This window comes from Lathamus discolor, chromosome 2, assembly GCF_037157495.1.
Source record: "Lathamus discolor isolate bLatDis1 chromosome 2, bLatDis1.hap1, whole genome shotgun sequence".
NCBI classification, from domain to species: Eukaryota; Metazoa; Chordata; class Aves; order Psittaciformes; family Psittacidae; genus Lathamus; species Lathamus discolor.
Window position 1 is genome coordinate 116615792 of NC_088885.1, and position 23380 is coordinate 116639171.

The 23380-nt window shown below is 40.8% G+C and overlaps 1 protein-coding gene across 17 annotated transcripts in view; it reads left to right on the forward strand.

Annotated features, from left to right (window-relative positions):
• Positions 1-23380, forward strand: part of DTNA (dystrobrevin alpha) — a 231068-nt gene that overhangs the window by 163508 nt on the left and 44180 nt on the right. For 16 of the 17 annotated variants that reach the window (XM_065668201.1, XM_065668202.1, XM_065668216.1 and 13 more), the window contains 6 exons: positions 3981-4066; positions 5609-5763; positions 11607-11712; positions 14122-14288; positions 16745-16869; positions 21809-21889. In XM_065668201.1, the coding sequence (XP_065524273.1) occupies positions 3981-4066; positions 5609-5763; positions 11607-11712; positions 14122-14288; positions 16745-16869; positions 21809-21889 (720 nt within the window). Of the gene's footprint in view, positions 1-3980; positions 4067-5608; positions 5764-11606; positions 11713-14121; positions 14289-14308; positions 14600-16744; positions 16870-21808; positions 21890-23380 lie in introns of those variants that run through there. The other variant, XM_065668213.1, reaches the window with a different exon arrangement.

The window sequence follows — 23380 nt, forward strand, 5'->3', positions numbered from 1 at the left end:
CTCACACCCTTGTTTAATCAAATGCATGTTTGAATCATACTGAGTTCAATGCATGAAGATGTTCTGTATGTTTTGGCAGTATAACTTCTTTCTCACCCGTCCATTCAGAGCTGTAAAGTGTTTAATTCGCTCTCTTCTCCACCTTGGCTGATCACTGAAAGCCGTACAGGCCACGCAGGTTTATGAAGGAAGTCCAGCAAAAAGCTGTATTTCAGAATTTTGGTCATTATGTATTTTGCTCTCCGAAATGAAAGAATTTTGCTTAATTCCAATAAAATTTCCTCTCTGAAACCCATTTGTGAAAATGGGGCTTTGTAATTGCAGCCTTTGACATTTTGGAATTGGCTGCCCTTTATTCAGGTAGGCAGTGGGAGGCCCACAAGTAACCGAAGAAATTTCATTAGTTTCGGAAAAGATAACTTAAAGCATTGGGGGAGCACCACTTCATGCATGGTTAATGAGAAAAATCATATTTTTTTGATGTCCATTTCATGGGACACATTTGCTGTTTCGAAAGACGTGATATTATTTCTTTATAGCTTTCCCCAACGTATGGCTGCCTTGGTATGACACTTGCTACAGATCCTGACACAGTGTCATCCATTTGATATCACTCTCCTTGCTGACCAGGAAGGCAAATTTGGGCCCTGGAGCTGGACTTAGCCTTGTATCGTCTTTGGGTTTTATCAGGCAGTCATGGGGCTTCCTTGCTCTGGGGAGAGCCTGTCTCTCTTTGCAGCTATGCATTTGAAGAGAAAACCTGATCTGCTCTGGTGTTTAGAAGCATGTGTTATTTTTTGCCCATTTTTTCCCCAAGCAGCAGGAGATAACCTTAAGCCCTGGTCATCATGCCCTTTCCTAAGTACTCCATCCTGTGTTGTTGCTAAGTGCACATCACCTTCAAGGTTTGCTTTTGCCATCATTTATGCTTCTAGTGCTTTTTCGTAGGGATCTGAAGAGTAACCTCAGTAAGAGAGGGGCTGTAAAAAGTCAAAATATTTTCTGGCCTCTCTTATTTCCACCACTAACATGTATAACTCTTTGCATTAACCAGCCTAAAGCTTACTTCAGGGAGCACTGACTTTAATAGAGATCTTCATGCTGCTGTAAGCCACTGCTTCAGCATTTGCTTTTACACAGCAAACCCAATGGGCCCCAGTGCTGCCAGTCAAGGGCTTCTGTGCTGCTTAGATATAGCTTAGGGCACTTCTGGATCCAGATGATATTGGCAAGTCATAAACCCCATTATCCTGTCTGTTCATCAGTCATATATATTTATAGATGCGTATGTGTATATGTGCGCACATGCAGAGACAGATGTATGTACTTGGAGGGCAAATTGAATTTATACTGGCTCCAGTGATGCTTTTATGAATATAAATGACTGATACAGAATACAGTGTCAAAACTAATCAACTCAAATTGAGAGACTGAAGAGATAAATGAAATCTTTTCTTTTTCTGTTTGGGTTCCATAACTGTTTGAGTATGGGAAAAGCCGATGGCTCTGGGGTGGAAAGCTGAAGGCCAGTTGATATGTGTCTGCCATTCAAAAATATAATCCTAATAGTAAATGTAACTAAACCTACTGGGAAAAATAATCTAAATCTGAAGCACTTCCGCATGGGCTTTATTTTTAACTCTAGCTCTTCTATCGCTTCTTAATAACCCTGTTGCTTCCACTTAGCATTTATTTTTCTAAACTATAACAACTCTTCTAAAGGCAGGTGAAAGCCTCATAGTGAAACAGTGCAGAAAAGCTCCCGAAGGTCTAAAGGGCAGCACACACAAAAAGAATAAAAGAGACCAAATTCTCAGCCATAGCAGTGCTAGGTCCTGGTTTACACGAATTAGAATCCAGTCAACAGAAATACAGAAGACTGGCAATTTGTATACTGTGGTTTTGATCTTATGAAGCCAGTCAAAGAGAACACAATGTAATGAGAAAGAAACTGTGCATGAAAGGCAGCATTAAAGAACATAGTAAAAAGTGAATTTGTTTCTTTTTGTCTGTATCTCTAGCCGATTTTCTGACAAAACCCAGAATTTTATATGAGCATAAAGAATATTTAGAATTAATACTTAGAATCATGGGTTACACTGATGCAGAACTAAATCCAATTCACTTTTTTAAAGATTATTAGCTAGCCAAGCTTAGGGAACTGACTCATTTTCTGAAGTCTTGAGTACTTAATGAAGATAGGGGTGAAGCATGTAGCATGCTTTAATGTACTGATACGAGTATACCATTAATGGCTATTGTGTTCATGTTACTGTATTAGTCTGGTTTGTGGTGAGCAGAGAGAGAAAGTCACAGGCTCTGTGCTTTCCAGAATCAGTTTATATTTTAGTACTGATTTTCTTCATTAGAATTATGAGTGACAATCAACAGGGTAATTTCAGAAACATTGATAAAGAGCTAAATTTCTATATTCTAACGTATTGCTATTGCCAATGCAGTTTGGCTATCTCATATAAGACAGAATTATCTATATTTTACCAGGAAGCCTCTTACAAACATAATGTTCCCTGATACAGACTGAAGGTCACAGAAACTCTACTTCCAAAAAAATGACACAAAGCTTTATTATCTGTTCCCATCATTAGCCCTATCAGTAGAATTTAGAAAGAGGCATGGGTGCCATTTTGCTGAGCTCATAAATACTGGTTGACTGTCTCCTTTTTAAAGCATGATGATGTGTTCTCACTGATGTCATTAAACAGGCATATAAGAGGCTATTAAGTAATGCTAAGGAGACCGGATGACAGTCAAAAGTTGCTTCAGTGCAACTGTGGACTCTTACTGCCTTATAGTAAGACTCTGAGAATTCAAAGAAGAAACTCATTTCACCATTTGGATGCCAAAAAAGGGACATTAAAAAGCAGATGAACTTACAAAAGCATGTTCATTCTCATCTTTGTTAAGGGGCTGGATATCACAGCATTTTTGTTCTGCCATTCTTGTGAACACTGGACTTAGTTTTGCCTAAACTGGGAGGATAGGTGTTTTAAGAGCTAAGAGTGCCTTGCGATGTGTGAAGCCATGTATTACTCACTCAGCTTGAGTATGCCAAGGTTTCTATAATGGCAAGTAATCACTGGGGACTGTTCTGACTGTCGAGGGAGAATGAGGATAGCAAGAGGATCAATAGAGTTAAGCCAGTGAGTGCTTCAAAACAGTTGAAGGAAGAGTTGGCAGTATGTTAAAGGTGAACACAGCATCCTAAGAGCACATCGAATGGTCTGATCCTTGCAGGGAGAAAAAAAAGAAGTCTTTTATTTTTACCTGAAAGTGACTGGATTTACAGAAAAAAAAAACATGTCTTTTTACCCCAAGGCATACTCCTGTGTGCCTCTGACATATAACAGCATTACACATTTTAAGTTGAAAAGAGAAGTCCAGGCATAACCTCAACTTGAACAAACCAGGGACTCTTCTGTATATCACAAGAAATGCCCTTTGTTCATTCTGGATGCAGGTATATTCCCCTTCTTAAAGGTTCTTCAGGGTGCAGGTGTCTCATTTAAAAAGCAATTGTCAGGCCTTATTAACAGGTTAAATATGCAACTTGTACAGTCATGTGAGTCCTTTGGCTTTTGCTCCTAGTGTTGCTTTTTGCAGTCTTCCAGGGACAAAGATACATAGTGCACTTGGGAGAGGGACGGCATGAGTGTGATAGGTGCCTTCCAGTGCTACTGTAACACAAATAGCAGTAATAATCATCACCTTAGTGTATAATGAGGTAAACAGTTTAATACTGAGCTTCATATACATAATAAATCTGTCCTGAGATCTTTACCAATGTATCCATGTGTGTTCCCACAAAACAAACTGATTTTAAAGGTCTTATTTCTTTGTATGTCAATCCACTTACAGTGTGCATTACAATATGTGATGTCAATTATATGCATTTTAAAAGGAAAGAGGTCCATATTGTAAAATGGATGTATTAAATATGTCTACTCTTTCTTTTTGAACAGGGAAGGACATGGTAAAATTTCTGTTTTTGCTGTCAAAATGGCCTTGGCAACTCTTTGTGGAGGAAAAATCATGGACAAATTAAGATGTAAGTCTTTTGGGTGATGTTTTTTACTTGTTAATCGTTGTTGTACTTGGAGAAATAACAATACAGGTAGGAAAAGAGGGAATTAGGAAAAGTTGTAGTTTCATGGCTGGGTTTTGAATTTGCACTGTGTATATCTCCAAGTAAATCCTGCTAAGGGTTTGGATGAACTTCACAGCAGACTTCGTATTTTTGAAGCCAAATTGCATATATTGAGGTTCTGATTGGTGGGGTTTAGGTTTTTTCTTTGGGATGATTGAGTTCAGAGTGCAGGTAAGTGCCTCAAATGTTCAACATCATGAAGCATCATTTAGCAATTTCTTCAGACTTTTTTAATGACATTTCTCTCATTTCACACTTAGAAGTACAATATATTTATGTGCTATTGATATTTTTTCCTATAGCACATATATTAATGCCATGTATTTTGGAGAACAGATTCTCATTTCGTGGGGTTTATTCCCAGTTTCCCAATAGTTAAGGCACAGTTTACTTGTAGCTGCAATGAAAGTCTTTCTGTTTAGTGCTATGATATCTATAGCTGAAGTCCAGAAAACCGTTTTGACTTTTTGACCAAAAGATTAATGTCAGCCTTCAGTTTCCTCTGAGCCCTCTACCACAGCCAAAGAAGACTTGAGTTTACAAACTGTTGTTGATTAGACAAGTAGAAATCCCAGGTTTTAATTATATCTTCCAGATTTGGTGCCATATTTTAATATATTATTTCTGTGTCAAAACTGAAATACAGACTGGATTTAAAGTATAAATTGAACGCAGTTCCCTAGGCTCCTTTAAGAATAGGAGCCAGGTCCATCCAGTGGAAAGCTAGAGGACCGTGCTGATTTTTCCTGTCAGCAGTCCCAGGGTCCTTTTGTCAGAATTTCCTTTCCACGTTCCTTGTGAATGAAGTAGCTGACATGACAGCCTGGAAAATGATAAATGTTCCTTAGTCTATGATCCCCTGATAAGCTTAGGATAAGTTTAAACAAGGGGAAAAAGTGAAGGCTGAAAAACATGCATCTCTACTGTATGACCAAAAAAGAAAACATGACCGAAACATGACCAAAAAAGAAAAAAATGGCGAAGAATGAAAAGTAATGCACTTGAAAGACCTTCAGTGCTTTTTGTCTCCAAAACAGTAACTGACTTATTTATCTCATTGTCAAGGTTTGGATTTGGCGTGGTAAGCTGGCAGTAGGAAAAAAGCTGATATTTCATATCTTGTCAAATTAGATCCTTCTTACCTGATTAAATTACTGCCTCATGCCATGCATCAGACTTTGCTTAAAAAAATGACCACACGCCGTGAAAACAAAAAGAAAAAGGAATATTTTAGTATCAAAATCAGCTACTCTATCTGTGTATTATTCTTTTTGTTTTCTGTTGAGAGGGGTTATAATTCAGGATGCAGTAATAGTGGAGGTTTTCGTAAGTAGAACATGTTGTTTAGCACTTGTGGTTCAAGTGAGATGATACTGAATTCAGACCAGATCTGTAGCTGTCACTGAAGTGGCTGTGTCTTTTCCTTGTGTTTTCCCCCTTCAGATATTTTCTCAATGATTTCTGACTCCAGTGGAGTGATGGTTTATGGCAGATACGACATGTTTCTGCGGGAGGTTCTCAAGCTGCCCACAGCTGTTTTTGAAGGGCCTTCATTTGGTTATACTGAGCAATCAGCAAAATCCTGTTTCTCACAACAGGTAAATGAAGAGTGAGCATCCTGGACACAGGATCTCAGTCACCCTTCTGAGCAGGCCAAGACTTTCTTCTTCTCTTACATATATGTGCATATTCACACAGGAAATGCATGGCTGGGTGGAGGGAATGTACACTTTCCTTATCTCTGGCATGTAGGTTAGGTGCCTTCAGTTGGAAGATGATAGTCTCTATATGTTCCCCATATAACCATGAATGAAAGAGAGGCTTAGTCAGAAAGTGATTCAGAGCAGCGTCTTAACTTATATGTTCCAAAATTGGCCTGAGGAGACTAACTTCCTAGATGAAGCACCTAAGGTAAATGCTTACATTTAGGTGAAATAAATACCCCAAGACATACAAATCCTCCAGTTAGTTGTTATTACTATAAGCACGTATGAGACTACCTGAGCATATAGTGATATGTGACTATATGAGACATATATGAGTATGTATTCTCCACACAAAGCTCAACTCCTGCTGACAAATCAAACTACATGTTTTCCAAATGGTGGTATACACACATAAGAATTTTACAAGTGAGAACAAAATTGCCTTAAGCCTTTATTGAAAATGGGAGTCAGTAGTGTATTCGAATATCCCTAGCCTCTTACAGATAACATGAGTGAGATAGGGTCTGGAAAGCAATGAATTAATCCTGAAGAAAATACAAGATTTTTCCACAACTAAACCAGACTGTAGGTGCACTGAGTATAGTATGTTGGCTGCACCTAATGCCTAGCACTTCAAAAGATCCCATAATTTGGGCTGGTGAAAGAGAAAAAGAGAGGATTCCTCTGGCTTTTGCCACACATCACACTATGTAATCCCATAAATATAAAGTAAGGGAAGACAGTGAAACTGGAAAAATGTTAGAAATAAAGTGGAATTTTACTTCTCTCTTTTCTTTCACTAGCTGAATACTGATGAATAAAGAAGTTGAATTGAGCAGGAACAGTGTCATTTTCATGCAAAATAGTCTAATATTTTGTTTACCCTCAGTTTCATCACTAATCAATAAGTACTCCAGTCAACTGAAGGGCATTGTTAAAATTCATCTATGTAATCATCTCCTAAATAATTTTAAATGGTAATGTTTGCATATGTGAAACTACTCTTGTTTCACAGAGGGAGTCTTACAACAGCACTTCATCTTATGTTGAAGAATTTACATAGTGAAGTGACTTTTGATAGTTTCGTGTTAAAACAATAATAGAGTGCTTTTGCACAACAGAAGTGCATTCAAGCTTTGCATGTGGAGGAAAAGAAGGTTATCAGGAGTAGTCAACATGGGTTCACCAAGGGGGAATGAAAATCCTGTTGGACCAATCTGGTAGCCTTCTATGATGGAGTGACTGGCTAGGTAGATGAGGGGAGAGCATTGGATGTTGTCTCCCTTGACTTCAGCAAGGGTTTTGACACTGTCTCCTATCACAGCCTCATAAGTAAGCTGAGGAAGTGTGGGTTAGATGAGAGGACAGTGAAATTAATTGAGAACGGGATGAATGGCAGAGCTCAGAGGATTGTGATCAGCAGCACAGAGTCTAGTTGGAGGCCTGTAGCTGGCGGTGTTCCCCAGGGATCAGTACTGGGTCCAGTCTTGTTCAACTTATTCATGAGGGACTGAATGAAGGGACTGAGTGTACCCTCAGCAAGTTTGCTTATAACACAGAACTGGGAGGAGTGGCTGATACACAAGGAAGCTGTGCTGCCATTCAGTGAGAGCTGGGCAGGCTAGAGAGTTGGGCAGAGAGAAACCTAATGAAGTGTAGGGTCCTGCTCCTGGGGCAGAATAACACCCCCATGCACCAGTACAGGTTAGGGGTTGACCTGCTGGAAAGCAGCTCTGCAGAGAAGGACCTGGTAGTCCTGGTGGACAAGTTAACCATGAGCCAGCAATGTGCTCTCATGGCCAAGATGGCCAGTGGTGTCCTGAGGTGCAGTTAAAAAGACCGTGGCCAGCAGGTCAAGCGGAGTGATTGTGTCCCCCTCTACTCTGCCCTGGTGAGGCCACATCTGGAGTATGGGGTCCAGTTCTGGGCTCCCAGTTCAGGAAAGACAAGTAGCTACTAAAGAGGGTTCAGCAGAGGGCAACGAAGGTGATTAGGGGACTGGAGCATCTTTCTTAGGAGGAAAGGCTAAGAGAGCAGAGGCTCTTTAGCCTGTAGAAGAGTCAACTGAGAGGGGGAGAGCAGAGGCTCTTTAGCCTGTAGAAGAGTCAACTGAGAGGGGATCTTCTCGATGCATATGGATATGTTATGGGCAATTGTTAAGAGAATGGAGCCAGACTCTTCAGTGGTGCTCAGCAAAAGGATAAGGAGCAATGAGCACAAACTGAAACACAAGAAGTTCCATCTGAATATGAGGAAAAACTCCTTTACTTTGATGGTGACAGAGCACGGGAACAGGCTGCCCAGATAGGCTGTGGAGTCTCCCTTTCTGGAGACAGTAAAAAATCACCTGGACTCCATCCTGTGCTTTAGCAGGGGGGTTAGACAAGATGATATCCAGACATCCCTTCCAACCACAACCATTCTGTCAGTGGTTCTGTGCATGTTGGATATGCTATTATTAAAGATTGTAAAAGCAGTTTCTTTTCTTTAAATAGTGTCATTCAGGCCTCATTTTCTGTCTAAGCAGCCATCAGAAATGGCACTTTCATTGACATTGCATCCAGATGAGTAGACCGGATGTAGTAAGGTACCTTAAGAAACAGTCTCCAAACAGGCATCAGGTGGTTTACTTCACTGTCTCCACGTAAAGCTAATGAGAGTTAGGTCTCTGACTGATGTAGGTACACAGCAGATTTAGAAAGATGCTGTTTTGCATCTCTAGGCAGCCAGGTATTCTTGTAAAACTAGTCTAATATTTCACTTAAATTGAATTCATGTAATTCTCTCGTTACATCCTCAGTTGGGGTGAACCAGAGTTTTGAAATGAGACTCAACATATCCCAATGGCTCTATGATAAATTATATTTACAATCTTAGTCACACAGTAGGCTGTTGTTTCACTCTCTTATTATTTCACTTAGCATTATCAGAAGTTAATATGTTGGGATGGGTTTGGCTGTCTCTCTGTTATTCTCATTATGGAACTCACTTTTGTTTACCTTTCAGCCCCCTGATACATAGCTTCCTCAATTTCAGGGAAGGAAAAAGATATTTGGAATGATCTGCTGACGGTGTCAAATCCATTTCAGTTTGCATCTGAAAGGACTTTACCTGTTGCAGAAATGTTTTATTATTCCCCATTATACTGGTTTACTTGATCAGACCCTGGATTTTCCTCCATTTCTGAAGCACTGCTAGGTTGAATGGCTATTCGAAATTGAAACAACAGTGTTTCCTCATCAGCAAATTTATGGAACAGAGTTGCCAGAGCAAGTGACTTAATGTTTCAGAATACAAATCTGTGGCTCAGAAAGGAGTTTCATTGCCGCCACTTTCCCCATAGGTAGGATTAATCTGATGTTGTATGGTATTTGTGTTAATATCTGATGTTATTATTATAAAAAACCTTTCTTACTTCTCTTTTTTTATCCCAAACTGAAAAGATAGATGCTAACTTCATTTTCTTAGCACTTGGCTAAGTGTTATTCCACAAACCTAGACTCCATCTGCATGTAGCGTATATTTAGAAACAGCTTTCAGTTTCAACTTTCCCAGCAGCTGAAAAAAAACTGCAGGAAGAAAATAAGCCTGGTAAAATGTATGGAAACTGCTCTGCTGGTGTCCTTCTAGGGGTACGGTTCTCTGTAATGCATAAAGTCAGTGACCACCAGAAGGGTTCACCCATAAAGCTGTCAGTGAAGCTAACTTGCTTTACTTGGTGCAAATCAGGATTTAAATTATAGCAGCACTCAAAAGCCTACTGCACTGTAGAGAAGCTGTTCTTGTCTCCGCTCTATTTTTGCATGTTTAGACCGGTTGTGTGTGTGCTGCCAACTTATCCGCCTTCAAGCACAGAGAGAAGACTTAAGGATACTCAGCTCTGCAGTATGGGTCATCGGAGGACCCTTCTTTTCCTAGACTTCATTCTGCTTTTTCTCCTCCCATTCTCATTTCTGATGCAGACAGCCCAGACGTTTGCTGAGGGCACTGGTCAGCAAAGCCAGGACAAATTTCATAGGCAGTCTCCAAAAGAAAGATCCTTTCCTGTGGGCTGATGCTTACAGGATAGGATGCTTCTTTGGGAAGTGGTTATCCACTCTCCATGGGTGGGAAGATCATTCATACAACAAGCAGGTGGTAGCTGTCTGGTTGGACTTTAATACTGCAGGTATTGTGGGAAAAGATAGTATTTCAGTGAGATTCGGAGCTCATATCCCAGCTATTTCTGTTCATTAAAGAATTGAGACTATTTTCACAACTAGCCTGAATATTTTCTCTTCTCCTGAGACAAATATCTTTATATATTTCCCAGTATTTTGCAATTCTTCTGCCCTGAGACTGTTAGAGAGTGAGGCGTTTTGCATTGATCACTCAGTGTATAAGAGGAATAATGATTTTCTTTACATCTGGTGGCAATTGTGTATAAATACAGCACAGACACTCCATCTGGAAATCTCGGCTCTTAGAAGCATTCTGAAACACGCTGAGATGATACATGCCACTGCATAGCTGCTGTTTTGCTTCCTCATGGGGTAGCCACAGTTCTTTAGCAAGTTAAAGCAGTAGCTTACGCAATAAGATATGAAAATTTAGCAATCCCTTTGGATATGGGGATGCTACTTAAATATGCATGTCTATAAATTACATCTTCACACATTCTCAACAGGGCTCAATAATTTTGCATCTTAATTTAATTTTAAAGGAATGCTCAGTTGCTGATTTCTTGAGGACTCTCTGTCCTTGACAACCCAGTAGGTCTGTACTTCAATAAACACTTAGGTAACCCATATACTTCATAGGAAAGAGCAGGTATTTACGGTGGAGGTATCTTGGGCCTATAGCTCTGAAAAAACCCAAATGAACTAAGATTTGTGATGACTTTTTCCAGACACCTCAGAAACTTAAGGCCCTAGATTACATTTTTAAAATCAACAGGGATATTTTAGAGTTTCAATCTCTTTGAAAGATAAAAGGGATCTTGGAGTGCTTACAGGTGTGGAGTGTTTAGGAACAGTTGCAGTCCCTGCGTGTATGCAAATACAAGATGCCACAATCAGACCTCACGTATTTAGTTATAGTTTATACTATAAGTTGTAGTATAAACTATGTTATACAAGCAAATACAACATGCCATAATCAGGCCTCACGCATTTAGTTATACTTCATACTATAACTACTATAGTTTAGTTATAGTTGCTATCACTCAACAGACAAGCATAGTTTCTTAAATTACAGTAACACAGTTGCCAGTGATGGTTTGTCCTTACCGTATATTTGGTTTGAAATTGTACTCCCTTGTCATTATTTTCTTTCATTTTCTTTGTTGGAGAAACATCAGTCATTCTCTGCAGTGACTTTTCATATGAAAATTGGTAATATACAGTGATACCCTACATGTGCTTGTACACATTATGTGGTAACTGAAAACACATGAAAACATGAGGAGTTGAATGCCAACCTTATTCACAAAGGCATTGATTTTAGAAGATAGATAATCTTGAAGTGAGTGGGAGCTAGGTGTATCTAACCCATTCAGCAGCAGTATACATTTTAACTACTAAAAATAGTCCAGAAAAGCTTTGCTGGTACCTCTTGTTCTTTTTAGTAAGCCAGGGCTGGAAGCAGACTCTGTCTGAAACTCCTTCCCAAATGTTTCTGTAAGGACAAGATAAAATCATTTTGATATGTCTAATTACTGATTTTTTTTTTTTATGTTTATTTGCTTGTTTGAGCAGAAAAAAGTCACATTAAACACTTTCTTGGATACTCTCATGTCTGATCCCCCACCACAGTGTCTAGTGTGGTTACCACTTCTGCATCGACTGGCAAATGTTGAAAATGGTAAGTAAGAGCTGCTGCCAAAAAACAGTTACAAGAGTAAACTTCTGTGTGATGCTTTTCTCACTCTGTAGATGGTTTTGCAGGAGCTACTGTGCTGGGTTCGTTGACTCCATGAGCTCTTCTTACAGTCACTAGTAAAGTATTTTAAGAATCCTGTTGGTCATTCAGCCAGAAATTTGGTTTCATTTCAGGAAATTATCCTGACCATGTCCTCTCCTCCTGTGCTCTGGATAAGCAGGGGAGTAATAGGACCTGGTCCATTCACACACTTACACTTGATAAACTGTCAAGGCCACAACTTTTATTAGCTATGACATATGGCAGCAGAGAAGGAACAGCTTGGCAGTTTCCGTTCATGCAGTATTCTTGGCAGGAGATGTCCAGTGCAGTGCAAAATGCCAGCCAAAAGGTCCTTATGAAGGATCTCCTCCTAAGTCTACACAGTCAGACGCTATACTTTTAAAAAGGAAATTCGGGATTTATCCTTATCCTTTGCTCGTGTGGAAGATGAGGTTTTAACTTTGAGAAGCCTCTTGCTCCTCAAGGGTTGTCTTACCCCAGTATGAGCAGACCACAGATTATAAGACATGTCCCTGGGCACTAATATCTTTCTCATCCTTCTAGCTCTGAGCACCTGAGGAAAAGTTTGCAGACTCATAGACGTAGTCCTCCAGCCAAACCCCTTGCACAGTGCTTCTGTAGAAGGTGCTGCCACACTGAAAGTGTAGGGGCAGAACTAGAAAGCTGGTGCCTCTCAGCTTGCCTCACTCTGTGCACCACCAAACTGCAGCTCAAAAACGGTACTGTTCCTCATGTAGTTCTGGAGAAGTTCCCCAGTTCAGATGCAGCCATCTTTTGCTATCCAGAAGGACCAGCACTCACAATACGAAATAGCAAAAAAACCTACCGTGAGACAAGAAATGCCATTTTACTGCCTTATTTATCTGGATGTACTTGTTCCTAATGTGGCATTTCTTGCTCATGATCATCAGGATGTAATGAAGCTGACAGTCATTATCCTAACACTTTAAATCTCGGAAAAGGAAGATTTAAAAATAGAGGAAGTCTGTACAAAAAAGTTGAACTATTAATTAAGATAAATTGATTTTTGTAAGCAATTTCCCAGCCCAGTATTTTCATCAGAGGGTGTTATGTAAGGGTCTTGTATTGTATTCCTGTGTTGTGGCTCCCTTGACAGTTTACCTCTAGCATAAGTGAAGCTCTGGGATGCTGCAGGGAAAAAGTGAAGAGGGGAGCAGGAAGAAGATCATAAATACTCATCCTGTTAGGCAATAAAAGTATTTATACCATATTTCCAGAGAGAAAATGGGGCTGGTGGAAGGGGAGGTGTGCAGCCATTTTTTGGTGATACAAGGAGGAGGAAGTCATACATCTTCTCGTACTAAATAAATCCCTCGTCACCAGCATGGATAATAAGATGTTCCTAAGTTCTACCTGGCCACAAAGCCACCTACATACCCCACCTTCCTCCAGCTCTTGTCATCACATCCCTGTCCCTCACCAGCTTCACCCAGTTTCCCAGGCTAGAGCACTAACCCTTCCTGCTGCGAAATTCTGGCAAGGGATTAAAACCCTGACGCATTCAACACTGATCCAAATCCTCCAGACTGAACCTTATGACAGGAGAGCAGAAGGTGCCTGGGAACAAGGAAATGTTCAGTACCCCGTGGTAAACTGGGTACGTGCTGTAAGGAGAGAGGAACTGAAATTGCACTATTGCCAGGAAGGAGCTTCAGAATGTCTTGACTGATGCCTTAGCATGCTCAGTGACTTGCATCTTTGTTACTCTCTGCTTCTGAATGGAACAGAGAACAGGACCACATGGGTCCTTTCAGTGGCCAGCTTTCCCAGTATGGGCTTCCGAAGCTAAGTGTTCAGCTCCATATATAGGTAGCTAAATGCTGCCAGTTGTACAGATGAGACAGCAGTAATTAAGAGACAGCGACATGCCGAAGTACACTTATGTGCTTCCCGTAATCAGACAGCTGAGTTTGACTTCTCCAAGGCGCATCGCTTTAGCTCCTCACAGCACAGCAAATCATTCAGCTTCCCCTAGTAATGCAGCTGAAGGGCACAGTGGATTTTCCCACATATGAATTTTCTCTGTTGTGTATTCTGTTCAACACTGAACACATCTGTCACAACTGTGAGCAGGGGGTTCAAGCATCAGCTCAGAAGTGATGAAGGGTTTGGTGCCCAGTGAAGGAAGTGTTGCCTGGGGCTTAGCACAGGTTGCTGGGCAGCTGCTCAAGTTTTCACAGGTCAAAGCTGTGGGCAGCATCTAGAAACAAAGAAGGGATTCACTCTTCAGTTCAGGGCTTTGTCTGTAAAAGTTTGCGGGGGGTTTCTCTGCTTTGTTTTATGGTTCAGTGTCTCTCTCCTGTGCAGTCTTCCATCCCGTCGAGTGTTCCTACTGCCACAGCGAGAGCATGATGGGGTTTCGCTACCGCTGCCAGCAGTGTCACAATTACCAGCTCTGTCAGGACTGCTTCTGGAGGGGCCATGCCAGCGGTTCCCACAGCAACCAGCACCAAATGAAAGAGTACACGTCATGGGTAAGGGAAGGCTCATGCCTTGCTGCAGACTGCTTTGCCCTCCAGCCAGCAGAGAAGACCTTGGCCGCAGCTCCAGGCAGCCATCCGGCACAGGGAGGCTGGGAGCAGGGCTGCCGATTGGGATTGGCCACGCCATCAGGGAGGCTCCAGCCTTGGGAGCCTTCGGGAGAGCACGGAGGTGGGAATGGTATTTTCTGGGTGAGGATCTGGGGCACCTGTGACAGTGCGTGCCGCAGCGAGGGCGGCGCAGGAGGGGCTGGCAGCAGGGCACCAGGCTCACAGCAGCTTCTCCCATTCCCAGAGGACTCACGGTAAAATCATCATTGGCTTGCTCTGTTTGGCTACATGTAAATGAAATGATGAATACTTAATGCTCACTCATCAATGTTTTCAGTTGAGTGGCTGCAGCATATGCGTAGCATTCGGGATGGGCCTGACACTGTGGATTTGAGCATGGTCACAGGCTTAGATCCATGGTAGTGTTTACTGTAGAGAAAAACACACTTCAGTCTTTTTGTTGTTAAATGAAATATTTCCGTGCTTTTTCTAAGCTGAAAGAGAAGTTATCGACAGCTACATTCAACTTCTCTGAAAGGCATCAGACCTGGGGGCAAAGATTCTACAGACTGACGCAAATTGCTAGCAGAAGCCCCTGGTCAGTGAGCATCCCAATCTTTCAGGGTCCAAATCCAGAGGCAGGCAGAAAAATCCTAACCAATCTCAAATATCACAGAAGTATATTGTTACAATAAAGGAGAATTGTGCATCAAGCGACAACTCACATTTGTGCAGCATTTTGTGTGTACTTTTTAACAAATTTCTGAGGTTTAACACTTTTATAATGTCTGGCTTTGTGTTAATGGAGCATGCAAGGGTTAAACTGACGTGGATTGCTCAGTATGCAAGTCACACAGCCCTGTGCTTCGTCCCAGCAGATCTGGGTCTATAATTGTTTTTGTGGGTCCTAATTGCTACTTGTTGCATAGACATGAATGGCTTGAGTTTAGTCGCTGAATAGGAGAGTTCCCACTCTGTAGCTCTGACTCCATTCCTAACAGCAATCTGTGATATAAAATCCTTTTTTGCTGTAGCCAGGGAGCTGTAATTATAGGTAGGAAGTAACTGGAAAACTTAGAATTTCTGCTTAGCAGAAGACAAAAACCTGACTACATGCCTAGTGGTTTCAAACGTTCCTTGTCAGAAACAAATGTTTTACTTCAAGTCTGAAACTGCCTTTCTGTAGTGTTCATTAGCATTTGTTCAGACCTGGTTAGCATTCTCTATAATGCATCTGTATCAAGCTCCACATGCAGATTAGAGGTGTTCATGGGTGCAGTGGAACTCAACTGTTCTCATTTCAGAGTGAAATCACATTTACAGTGTGAAAGAAAAAGCCTGAACTTTGCGTATTTCTGTAGTAGAAATATTTCATTTTTATCTTGATCACAGACCTAAGTCGATGCAGGATGTGTGTGCATAAATACAGTACAAGTCGTTTTAGGTTCCAGAAAGAGTTTTCAATTACAGCATGTAGAGCTATGTTTTTGGAGGGAGGAGAGAGTGCAAGGATGACTGCCCCTGTTTTACTGGCAGAGTCACAGAGAGGTGGGGTGGATCCCCTGAAGATCTCTCACACATGCTGAGGGGCACTTTAGATCTCCAAGCTCTTACGCAGGAAAGTGTTTTAAGTATAAAAAGTATCCAAACAAAAATAAAAAGCAGAAAATAGCGATTTATTGGGGTTTTTTACACTTGCTGATGGGATTTCCTGGTGAAAAACATGCTTGTTGCACAAAACCTCACCATCTTTTGTTGGCAGTGACACCAGCCTCTTCTGGAGCACTGTCACCATGGTGGGGCAATGCCCACCATGCATGTGTCTCAGATTTCCCACTCCACAGTGTGACAGGAGCTGCAGCAGCCATGGGAAGTGGAAGAGGAGCTTTATAGCAGCAGCTGAACAGTACAGGGTGCTGGAGCTGGGGAGTAAAATAGTAGCAAGGAAAGGGAATATAGCAGCCTTGTGCCTGGCCCAGAGCTGGAAAGGAATGGTTCCCGTACAGTGTATCTACATGGACAGACATACACAGATTTGTTCTGCTTGCACTCCCAAGATGGTGAGGTATGAGTCAGCTCCAATCCAGGCAACACTAATTTTGTGCTGTCCTTCATTCAATGCTACCTGAGTGCAGCATGTCAAAGAAGCCATGGCAACTGCATCTGTCCATATAGATATACTCCCTCCAAGCCTACTCTGAAGGCACCTGAAGGTAATCTTTCCACCAAACTAAGCAGTCTTTGCCTTACCAGACTCTTGGGGTGGGAGGGAGGCAAGGGGGATGTCAGTCAATAGATATGTAAGCTTGTAGAGCTTCCTGTTGTTTTGTGCTTCCTGTAGCAGAAACAGTATGCACCTTACTTGTCCAGATTACCTCTACCTTCCTTGTTCCTCCCAGAAATCACCTGCTAAGAAGCTAACTAATGCACTTAGCAAGTCTTTAAGCTGTGCTTCCAGCCGTGAACCTTTGCACCCAATGTTCCCTGACCAGCCTGAAAAACCTCTAAACCTGGCTCATATTGTGTAAGTATATGTGTGCTGTAGAAAAAGTAAGCTTTGTTGTAGGAGTTGCTTACAACAAGTGTAGATACTATAGCTCTGAACAAAATGGGAGGCAGCTGTGGTGTATCAGGCTCAATGCATCACAAGTGCAAATTTGCTGATTGGGGTATTTAGCATAAAAATGTTCTTCTGCTGTGACTTCACTTAAGAGTCAGTGGGATATATACATATAACCAAATAGTGGGACACAATGTTGGTATGTCCCCATTCTCTTCAAATCTGTTCAATTTCATGGAATTTCAGCACTTTGGGATGTATTCATGCTGAGAATACTAATTTTGTCATCTAGTGGCTCATCTTCAGTGTATCGCACATATGTCTTGACATGAGGCACCAGGGCTTTTTTCTAAAGCATGTGCACTGCCCCTAGTGGCAGTTGCTCAGATTTTCTCATTTATCAATTTGGTTTACCTTTGCTTTCTGTGTCCTTAAAAAAAAAAAAAACAACAAACCCAAACAGTTAAATTTTCTGTAGAATTCAGGAAAAAGCAAGACATCGATTGGAAGAAAGTTACAAAGGAATTCAGTTCAAAAAAATGTTCCAAAAATACCATCTTTAAAGTATTTCTTTTATCCTGATATACTTCTTAAGAAAATATGTTCCTTAACCATCTTCCCAGGGGCCCTACAGAAGCATTTCAGGTGGCATCCATTGAAATTGTATTTGCAGGCTATATGCCTGTTTACTGGCTGCTGGAACTATTCCAGTCTGTAATTGCTATACATATTTAGTTTTGACAGTACTGAATGTTTGTATATAGCATCTCTAAGGGCAGGAGTCCACCTGCTGTTGTGGGTTGCACAACACCTGGACAGTTCATCTAGCCTACCTGATATTTTAAGGAAAAATCACGGTGATGGTTATTGTGTGGTTATAGCAGAACTTTTTCAAAGCATAAAAGAGTGGTCTGCTCTTCAGACACAAGGTGCCTCTGACAGATATGTAGTGCCAAATCCTTGTTGCACTCGACTGTCAGTTAAAATCCCTGCACCTCTTTATAGAGGTGTAGTGGGAGGATGTTCTTTGGAAGAGATCATCCGGAGTTGGATCTGCTGAGCTGTTGCACTGCTGTGCGTGGTATAAAAGCCTGGCTCTGCTGGCAACTCAGTGATAATTTCACAGGGCAGATTTTGGCCATCCTTAAGAGAAATGGGAAGAGACAGGGAGCATGAAACTGAAAGAGAAGCCTCTGTTCCCTGTTGGCTGCACACCCATGGGGGCCTGGGAGTATGTCATAAGATAACAGTGAAAACTGGGCTACTGTGAATGGATTAAATGCACTTAGGCAAGGCAAGAGGAAGGTACCATAATTGAGTAGGATCTGTTCCAATTTTTTGCTGTGAAATTAACACCTTCCTTTCTTCTTAACTATATAGACATAATTTAGAGCGATTAGATGTGAGAACATCTATTTTGTTTTATGATAGAGTTTCTCTATATTCATAGATAGAAGGTGATGTAACTTGTCCATATGTATTGGCTATAATGATACATGAGTGGAAAACCTGCAAGTTGCAGAGGTAGCATGATCTATAGCATAATTCGCATAAATTAACTGACGGGAGAGATATGCTACAGTACCTCAGTGAGAATATCTTCTTGCTGATGTGATTTTTATTTTTAAACATAATGGAAGTTGAGAGAAACAGCTCTGGGCAGGAATCCAAGCAGAAAGGGGTTTATATATGCATTAAATGGAAGAATTTTGGCAACAAAACAGTATCCTTTTCTTAGCTGCTAGCTTAAATGGGAACAAGTGCTCTCTGCATTACTATACAGCCTTTCCTTTTCATCGTTCTTCCACCTTGGAGTAGTACCAGACAGAAAGACCTCATGTTTTTTTGTTCTACTGGTGCCACACAGAACTTTCAGTTAAGCAAGAAACACATCTAAGGCTTATCTAGAGAAGTAGTTATCAAGGTGTCATTAACCTGATGGAGAAACACCCCTCATCAATGGAGGGATCATTTTTCTTTACTTGGCAACAAAGAATAAGCTCCAGGCTGCAGAGATAACAAATGGCAGTGCATCATGGAGGTATTTTTCAGATGCATTCTGCACCAGCCTGACTTTGTTTTTATCTAAGGCTTGTGGGCACATTATTTTTGACGTCAGTGTGAAGAGGTTAGACCAGCATAGAGCATTTTGGAAAATGCCTCTTACTTAATTTGGTTGATTACTGTGGGTATCTGTTATGCCATAACATGCATTTATTACGTAGCATATTTTGATAGTATTAAGTGTTTTCTGCCTCCTTGAGGAATATTGATTATCATCAGCTTACTTTTATCAGGAAGCTTTCTCATTTCCAGAAGTTCAGAAATAACCTCAGAAAGATACACATTTATAGTCGATACCTGAGTTTTCCTTTGCTTTACTGTAAAGTCTGCTGTTCCTGTCTTATCACATCACACCACTGTAGATGTATGTTCGAAAAGCATGTTTTGAACATCTGGTATTCAAGCTGAACCTGAGGAATGTGACTCTGGGTATCAGCTGTTATGAAACTGACCTTGGGAAAGCTCAGATTAGTTTAATACAGGGTTTTTTCATATAAGAATTGACAAACTAATGCTAATCACCAAATCTTAGCAAAGCTTTGGAGTTTGTAGGCATTTGTACCCAAGAGTAACTGCGTATGTGAACAGATTGATGACCTTTTACGTGTAGCAGCTCTTATGCTTTTTGCAGAATCAGGGTGTTAAGAATGGAGTGTGTCCAATGCACTACTTAGACCACATACATATTAAACTGACAGTTTAATTAATGATCTCTTTTCCATTTCATTTTGGCTGCAAAAGAGATACTTGGTAAGTATTTTTCTTCTTTAGTACACTTACTGGAGGAAGAAGTTTGGAAAAAAATGTGATAATTTCAGTATTACCAATCCTTAACTTGTTTGTCTTTTTTTTTTCCCCAAAATCCAGAGCTAAATAAATGATGTGTTTGAATACAGAGACAGTGAAAGGGAAGAGCCCTTTGGGGCATTAGAAACTTTTCCACCCCTATTTTGAGATTAAAATTAGAGAAGACATTCACCTGAAGTCTGTTTGTGGTGATCTGCTGAAGTCCATGGGTGCCACGTACCCACTTCCTACTCAGCAGGGGTGCAAGGCAAAGCAGACAGAGCCCAAGCTCTGCCAAGGGAGCACTCTTCCTGCCTCCTTCTCTAGAGCAGTGTTGAGAGCCAGCCTCTCATCCCTGCTCTTCTGATCTTTCAGAAACCTCAGCCTGTTCCAAATTAGTCTTTGAACTTATTCATGGGCCAGCAGTTGCATTGAGAAAAGTAAAACTGCAGTAGTCTCATGTAGCTGCTGTGAACTATTGCTCCTACATCAGTGACCAGTTTACGGTTCCCAGGCAACACAATACTGGTTGCTTACCCTTTAAATGAAATTAGTTTCTAAGTATTCTCTTGAAGTTTATTTTCAAATCTCTGCAATTCAAGACTCATACAACAATGACTTTTCCAGTGGATTGGCTCTGATCATGGCCTCATCCAAGTTATTCCTAGCTCTGATAAAGTCCATGAAAAGTAACATTAAAACACTTCTCCGTAAGTACATGGAGGACAAAGTGCTGCCTCTCAAATTTGCGACTGACCAGAACAGGAGTTTCTCAAGTGGGTCTGCAGACACAGGGTTAGGCTAAAACTGTATTTCATATAAATAAATAACATGCCAAATCCTACATTGTTCTACTTCCAGTTTTAAACTTTTTAAAAGCAGTGTGGTGTTGGCATACTGAGAAATCCATATGGACTTGTCAAAGACCACATTTATGCTTATTTTCCAGAAGTTACAAAATACGAAAGAAATCTCAAAGTAATAGTTCACTTCTGTGCACAGTGGGCTTTCTTCATTTCTTGCAAATGCTTTGGATGACCCATTGTCTTGCGCAATTGGAGCCCAGTGAATAGTTGCAGATGACTACTATATTCTGATTTGCACATCTGCAGAATTCAGAAAGCAGGACAGATCTTTCACAGGGCTTAAAAGGGATATTAACCAGCTTGAAATCTGAATTATATACGGCTTTAGGTTCTGCTCATATCTGATTTAAAACCCTGTGATTTTTAATAACATATTTTTTAGTTTTTCCAGAGTGTCTATATCTTTTGCCCAATGTTGTATAAGAAATCCATTCAGAAGGGGAAATTCCTCCTTAATGAATACAAAAGGAAAAATTATGCACAGAACATTTTTAAGAGTAGACAATAAAAGAAAGCAGAGGAAATATTCCTTCTCATTTAATTTTTAGTAAGAGCATGAAATAGAGAATGTAATAATAAAATGAACATTATTAATGGTGATCTTCTGAAACTAGACATTTACGTTAAATTTTGATTTGGGGTTTGATATACCAGTTGAAAAGCTTTGCAGTTAAACCGGTTTAGTTGTACATGTATTTTATGGGACTCTGAGGGCTATGGGTACCTTGTGGTCACTGTGTAGATGTGGTAGAGTGGAGCTTAATGCGAGAGATGAGCTCATGAAAAGATGTGTAATTTATTGGCAGTTGCCCCCTTCAGACCTCTGTGCTGGCACAGAGAACCTGCTACCGGTGCTCAGCCTAGCTGGTTCAAAGCAGTGACTGCACCCTGGGCTACAGGCTTTGGAAAGGAAAAATGGCATGCTATTATTGTGCCAAAGCAGGGAAAAAAAATCAAGCAAGTTGCTTAAAACTCACCTCAGAACACACAAAATTAATGGTGTGTTTTTATCAACTTCTGCTTAAAAACACAGCATCTGTCATTTGGAACTATTGCTACTTAAAGCAGAAGATGCAAATAGTAATGTTACTTTAAACAAGAATCTCATTCAGTTCTCTGTAAATATTGTTGCTGATGTAGGGGGATTTGTGCAAAATTTTGTAACTGGGTATTTTGCCTTCTTCCAGGCCCCCCCGACCTGTAACCAGCATGAACGACACACTCTTCTCCCACTCTGTTCCCTCAGGAAGTCCTTTTGCAAACAGAAGGTGAGTTCTTATCCTTATTTATGTTAAATCATTATACGGCAGTGGTGGAGGTTTCAGTTGTCACAAAGTTAACAGACATGAGCAGAGAAATAAATACCTTGATTATTTTAGACTGATACCCAGATATCTGGATGGAAAGCTACAGTTAGGGCACCCCGCGCCCCTCACAGCAGAGCACAGAACTTCAGTTCTCATTCAAACCATTATTTCGTACTAAAATGTGCTCACTTGCAGTCTAGGCACCCTCCCAAAGGGGATGCAAATGGGCTGTTGGGGAGAAGCTGTTTTGTAGCAGTGCTGTGGGAATAGGAACTGGGACATGCCATTGCCTATTGGGAATGTCTGCAGCGCACTGTGAGATATGTGAACAAAGAAAACATGTTCATACTTCCTAGATATAGCAGGACATCCTTACTTCTGTTAAACCATTCAGATTCTTATTAAAGATTTAATTAAAGATTTTTATTAAAGATTTATTTTATTAAAGAGAAGGAGAATTCTTGGAATATGGTAACCCTTCAGCAAACAACCGAGAGAAGATTCATCAGAAACATTAATCCTGAAGAGAAGGCACTTGCAGCTGACTGTATACATTTTGGCTCAGTATTTTGGCTCTACAGCCAAAATGTGTGTGCAGCATTTGCTAGCTGTCTCACCCAATCTATGTAAGCCTGCCAGTGCACATAGATGAGAAGGTGGCATAAAGATTAACTTCCTGCTGTACTGGAGAAGATGAGTGATATGTCTTTCTTGGGTGGATTTTGTTGCTTGGTTCCTGTTGTACGTGTCAGTGCTTCGACATTACCAAATAACCAAACACAATCCCTGGGTATGCATGGCTACCTGTTTTAACACCAAAACCAAACCCACAGTGCAGCACACTGCAGTGTCAGAGTAAAGATGGTTTACTACTACTTTGATTTAAGAACTTTGTTAACAGTAGCTATAAACTGTAAACTCTCACTGTTATCTTAGTGCAAGTGGCTGCTGGGTGTGACTGAGATGCTTTTTGAAAGCCAGTCCCACAGCAGTCCCCAAGACCAGACCTGCTGCCTATACACTATCTCTGACAGTAAGACTGCAAAAGCAGATGTATTTCTGTCATTGGAATAAATGGAATTTTATGTGCAAGGCAGGATAATCAATTTGTGACCTCTCTAGGACAGGTCATTAAGAGCAGTGCTCTGTAAGAATATCGCTGTTGCTTCTGTTTATCCTCAAGGAGTCCCTGTGCTCGTTCAACAAAACTATGCTTTGCCATTTAGGCCAGGGACCTGCAGTAATAATCACAGCACTGTCTACTGTGCTGCTTGTTTTTCTTTACATACGAAAAATTCCTGATTATTTTACCTTTGGGTTCTTTAGTAACTGGCTGTCTTTAACTATGAGGGTTAAATGTACATGATTCCTGAGCCATTAGAATTCCTTTTCTCCTGAAGAAAGAACTCCTTAATGGAGAATCCCCTGAAAACAGGAGACATTTAACCCCTT